Source organism: Seriola lalandi, unplaced genomic scaffold (genome assembly GCF_002814215.2).
Source record: "Seriola lalandi dorsalis isolate HSWRI2012SDOR001 ecotype SW California unplaced genomic scaffold, Sedor1 jcf7180002054936, whole genome shotgun sequence".
Lineage (NCBI taxonomy): Eukaryota > Metazoa > Chordata > Actinopteri > Carangiformes > Carangidae > Seriola > Seriola lalandi.
The window spans coordinates 259,301-265,065 of record NW_019525488.1 but is presented as its reverse complement, the minus strand read 5'-3'; the positions used below and the strand labels follow the sequence as shown (position 1 = coordinate 265,065).

The following is a 5,765-nucleotide window of genomic DNA, read 5'->3' as shown; positions in this document are numbered from 1 at the left end:
GGGTGGGTGGGTAAGAAAATGAATTGAAAATTAAAAATATATTAATACTGGGAAAGTATCAAAGCCCCAGTCCCCAGTCCACAGAGAAATGCACACAGCCTGTATTCAGAACCTGGGGCCAGCTGCACAAAACACCTCAAGTTTCATCCTTAATGTTTCCTTAATGTTCACTTAAGTATTAATGGTTTTCTCCTTATCTTAGTCCTATACTTAAGGAATCACTTGAAGCAACTTAAACCGTTGCACAAAGCACTGAATGTAAAATCTCTTTCCCTGCTGCAAATGCCTTAACTTTTCTCCTTAACTATGGAAGCCTTTTAATAGATTCTGTGCAACACCCTTAAGAAACTCCCTCAGCTAAGGAGAAATTAAACGTTAAGTGCCATTACTTAAATTGAAAACTTAAAGTGTTTTGTGCAACTGGCATCAGAGTCTTAAAACCAGCCGTCAGGACTTCTGGAACTTTGTGATGTCACAACAAAGCAGTCACCAAGCCCCGCCCACCTGGACCCACCATCCAAACCTTGCAGGATTTGGTTTCTCTTAGTGTTTTTACCTGAAATCTGCTGTATTTTTATTGGATCACTCAGAAAACAGTGAGCCAATCAGAAGAGGGCCTCCTCTCTTCTGATTGGCTCACCGACCTGTTGTTACTAGAGCTGCAGAGAGAAGCCTGAGAGAGGAGATGTAAAACTACACTGAGATGGTTTTTATATCTTCTGATGGATCAACACTTCAAATAAAACACAGAAGAAGAAGAAACATGGAGCTTTAAACACAAAAATAATCAAACATCCATCGACTGATGATTGATTATGAACTTTTGATCTATTCTGCAGCTGGTGACTCATACATGAATACATAAGATGGATTCTCATGAGCTGTCTGAATGAAGCTGAACTGAAAAGAGTTTGGAAGAAGATTGTCAGAGAAAGTCTGAGACGCTGATGAAGAATGGAAAAAGTCTGTCAGAAGATTTTCTGTTTAACAGAAGTAGGTACATGATACTCTACTGCAGCGTCTGGAGAGGATCAAAAGGCTGAAACAGGATTATAGAAGAGAACCAAGCCCCCAGTGACTGACGGTTCTCCCGAATCTGACTCATTTTTTCTGGCTCTGGGTGAAGAGGGAATGTGACACGTTCAGTGGAGACGTGTTGACTGTCCTCACCTGTGGAGCTGCAGGTATTCTCTGGGCCTGTTCAGCAGGTGCAGGAACCGGTCCACTATCTTATTCTTCCCCACGCCCTGTGGAAGGATTGAAAACAAGACATGCAGTGAGATAAAGAAATGAATCTTTCTGTTTCAGTAAAGACAGATAAAGAGGTGTGTGTTGCCTCTGACAGCGAGAGCCGAGAGCGGCCCTTAGTTTGGACGGTTCTGCGTTCTGACAGGGGCCGTTCTCTGGGACTCCCACTGGCTTCCTGCGGAGCCTGCCTCTCCCGGATGTGCCGCTGAGTCTCTGGGCCGGATCGTCAGACGTCCAGTAAACTGCTCTGACAGCTCCTAATGCCTCAGCGTCAGGCTCTCTGATTTGCAAATAGCTTCTCTCCCACTCGAGTCTCTCACAAACAAACACACACAGAGAACCACCTCTGGGCTGCAGTACACCATGTCCACTTTCACTCCCTCCTCCTCCTCCTCTTCCTCCTCCTCCAGGAGCAGACTCGGGGGCACAGAGTGTCCCTGGGGAAGTGCTACACACTCCCTTGTGCCCACAGAGTTGGGAGGGTGACATGAGGGTGCAGGGAGCCTGTTTCATAACTGGTCCCACCAGGCTGAAGCAGGGCCGACGTGTGTGACCTACTTCACAGGGAGACGGTGAACAAAACTGGATCTCTGTGGACGTGTCACTCACCTGGTTTCCCACCAGGAGGAGGTGCTCCCCTAACAGGAAGTCTTTCAGCATGTCCTCCATCACCATCATGTGCTGCAGAGACATTAAAACAAACACTCAACAAGTTGTGAACGTGACTGATTGAACCCACATGGACATTTTCACATAGAAGTAAAAGTATTGTGGTCCCTGTTTGAAGATAAAATTCAGCTGCTTCCTCCTCCCCTCTGCTCCCAATGCTTTTCACAACTGTGCTTCTACTCTAAAGACAGAAAGCAGGTCATTCCAAAAGTAGGGCATCCTCCTCGCTCTCATCCTGTCTCACCCTCGTCCACTCTTATTTCAGTGTCTCCAGTACAAGCAGGCAGAAGAAAAAAAAGAGGGCAGAATGAGGACAGGGAGAAAGAGAGTGGGAAAGAGCTAAATCTGGGTCACATGGCGTCATCGGTGTGGCCAGAGGATGTCAGAAGTGTCGTTTCCTCAGCCGGTCTCTCCCTCGGCACGCTGAGGTTCGGACGCACCGGGCCACGGCGGCCAATAGGATCAGACACAGGACGTCAAAGTAAACAACAAGTGGTATAGAGATGTTTCACCTCGTAGAATCAAAAATCTACCGGTGCTTCTACAGCAGTGTCAGTAAACATGATTCTGACACTAATATGTGGCATGTACAGACACACAGCAGCTAGCAGGACAAAGGTATATCATTCCCAAGCAAGCGTTAGCACAAGCTCCGCTAACAAGAAGAAGAAGAAGAAGAAGAAGAAGAAGAAGCAGCAGCAGCAGCAGCAACAAAGAGGCTGTGGGTGCGTTTCCACAGCCTAACTCTCTGTTTGCTTATCGTTGACATCAAACCTGTGTAGACGCCAAGAGGAATAGCTGCTGCGATGCTAATGGGGATCTAAACAAACAAACAAACAAACAAGCTCAGCCAATGGTGCGCTGCACATGTGCAGCCACAAACGATGGTTTGAGAGCACAGTGCTGCCGATGTTGCATTCTGTCTGAAAGTCCCAACAACTTCCTGAACGAGGTTTTGGGCATGAAGTCGACTTCACTGCACCAAAAGCATTCAGTGAATTCACGTGTTTTCCTGCCGGACACACGAAGGCACGAATACAGTGCAGAATTAAAGTTACATTGCTTTCTCATCCACTAAAATTCAGGTCAGTTACAGCGGACAGACTTTCCTGCCAGGTCAGGACTTAGATTATATCTGTGAGACTCCACTGTATCTAACAAGGAACCAGGCCTCAGGAAATATCAGCTAATACCAGAACTAAAAGCAAAATCCTTCATAATGAAATAAAGTCACACACTGCAACAAGGACACAGGGATATTAATAATAACAAGAAACAAAAGCAGGGATCAGAGTTGGCATTTCATTGATCTCATTTGAATGAACACTGCTGTGAATATTGTGCAGTGACGAGTACACAGACTGATCTTTCTCAGTTTGGGAGAAAAAAACAAAACAATGGATTATTCTTTATTGTTTCTAATCCGGCTTTTGCCCTTTTGTGATGAAATGTAGGTCATGCCCTGGAAATGAATGTCTTCTCTTACAACCACACGGAGGTTTGGTAAAATGTCTTAGGTTTGGTTTGGACTGACGTGAATCCCACTATGTATATTTGGCTGCGGGCCGGTGTGTAATTACCTGGGGGTTGTCATAGAAGAGAACGTCTGGAACCTTCATTTTCTCGCTGGGGCTGTAGACGGGAGCGGACACGTTGCCGATAGTCAGCACACCATCTTTTACCATACCTGCAGAAACACAGTCTGTGAGTCGCTTCCTCAGGGGAAGCTACAGATGTTCCTTATACGGCTACCAACATCTGGCCTTCCAGTCTGCAGATTTATAGTAATATAATAATACAAATAACACACCTGAAGCAGTATAATTATAATTAAAGGTTCTGTAAACAATCATCACTGACACTAGATGCAGCTTATAGGATTCCCCTCTCAGTAAATCCACACCAGTATCAGCTCCACGGTCGGACTGGGACAGGAATTCAGCCTTGGACTGATCCACTGGGACAGGCCGCATGAATGACACTGATGGAGCTGACAATGACACTGATAGAGCTGGTAATGACACTGGTGGAGCTGACAATGACACTGATGGAGCTGGTAATGGGACTGGTGGAGCTGACAATGACACTGATGGAGCATGAAAGACTATGAATGTTTTGGCGGTCCACCGGCCGACCAGGATCTGAGCCGGTAGCCCTCAGTCCAGTCCTCCTGTGTTCTGCTCTTGTCTCTTTCTTTGTCTGAGGCCTTTTCAGATGAAAACATGGCTTCTTCTTCAGTGGAGGAAGTTCTGGAGGGTCGGTTTCACCGAAACGCTGCACATTGCGCTATGCAGTGGGCGCTGCCTGTGTGGGGTTTATCAGGAGGGACTCACATGCACTAACACGCATGTGCGAACAGACCAGCAACCAAAACAACTTACAACAGAGAAATTCAGATTATAACAAACACAAAGGGGGTGTGGCTTCATTCTCTGCTCAGGACGCAATTACCCCGCTATATCTTTACATAGTAAATAGTTGTTTGCTGCTGTATTGTTGTTTAAAATGTCGTTTACAGAACCTTTGAGAATAAAGTGGCTTTAGTCTGTTGTTTTAATATTTTTTAGTTACACAACTTTCTTTTTTTTGCCATTTGTCAGGCTGCAAACAAACATTGGGCAGTGGTAATAAATCTGATCGAGACAGGTGACTGGAACTCACAGCTGTAATCTCGAGTGTGTTCAGCCGGGTCTGGAGCTTCCTGTATGGAGCAGCTGGCGAGGCTTTTTTCAAGAGAGGCACGAGCCAGGCTGGGAAGGAACCTGCAACACACATGAACACAAATCACCACTGCTGCACACAATCATAGAGGTTTAAAAAAAACATTTCACAGTGAATCACAACCCAGATGTGTGTGTGTGTGTGTGTGTGTGTGTGTGTGTGTGTGTGTGTGTGTGTGTGTGTGTGTGTGTGTACCTAGAGAGACAAGCTTTATTGACAGCGTGGGCGATGCTCTCCTCGGGGTACAGAGAGAGACGGCGACAGATCCTCAACAGCTGTCTGGTGGAGAGAGAGGAGGCCAGAGACTGTGCCTGGAGAGACACACACACACACACACACAAAACAAAACTCACAAATAAATGACTTAGATCACACACATGTAAACAAACTGGTAAGCTAACACACACACACACACACACACACTTACGGTGGCGTCGTTTGTCTTGCGGAGACTGTGTGTGAGGTGCAGGAGCTGCTCTGCTGCTTCCTCTGGGACGTCAGGAGTCTAAGAAACAAGAGACAAAGAAGACTGATGAAGAGGACGGTATGCAGATGAGGACAGAAGTGGATTTAAGCTACAAGAATCTTCATCTAGAATTACTTTTGTTTCCAAATTACGTTTCCAGTTTGAGCTCGAAATAATAAACACCTGTTAGCTGAATAAACACCTCCTTAAAACAGCTTCAACACAGACTGAACATTAATAACTTCATGATGGAGAATTTTATAACATTAGTAAGATGTAACCTAAAGCTAAAGTTAGAAACTAGCTAGCACTAGCTAAACTGTAACTTAAAGCTAGAGTTAGAAACTACCTAACATTAATTAGCTAAACTGTGACCTAAGGCTAAAGTTAGAAACTAGCTAGCACTAGCTAAACTGTAACTTAAAGCTAGAGTTAAAAAACTACCTAACATTAATTAGCTAAACTGTGACTTAAGGCTAAAGTTAGAAAACTGGATAACACTAGCTAAACTGTAACTTAAAGCTAGAGTTAAAAAACTACCTAACATTAATTAGCTAAACTGTGACCTAAGGCTAAAGTTAGAAACTAGCCAACACTAGCTAAACTGTAACTTAAAGCTAGAGTTAAAAAACTACCTAACATTAATTAGCTAAACTGTGAC

At 44.8% G+C, this 5,765-nt stretch overlaps 1 protein-coding gene across 1 annotated transcript in view; it reads right to left on the bottom strand.

Annotated features, from left to right (window-relative positions):
• vwa8 (von Willebrand factor A domain containing 8) overlaps positions 1-5,765 on the bottom strand; it is a 63,817-nt gene that overhangs the window by 38,994 nt on the left and 19,058 nt on the right. The window contains exons 16-21 of the mRNA XM_023393477.2: positions 5,066-5,143; positions 4,834-4,949; positions 4,579-4,679; positions 3,498-3,604; positions 1,858-1,929; positions 1,171-1,247 (exon numbers count right to left, since the gene is read on the bottom strand). Coding sequence (XP_023249245.2) covers positions 1,171-1,247; positions 1,858-1,929; positions 3,498-3,604; positions 4,579-4,679; positions 4,834-4,949; positions 5,066-5,143 — 551 coding nt within the window. The remainder of the gene's footprint in view (positions 1-1,170; positions 1,248-1,857; positions 1,930-3,497; positions 3,605-4,578; positions 4,680-4,833; positions 4,950-5,065; positions 5,144-5,765) is intronic.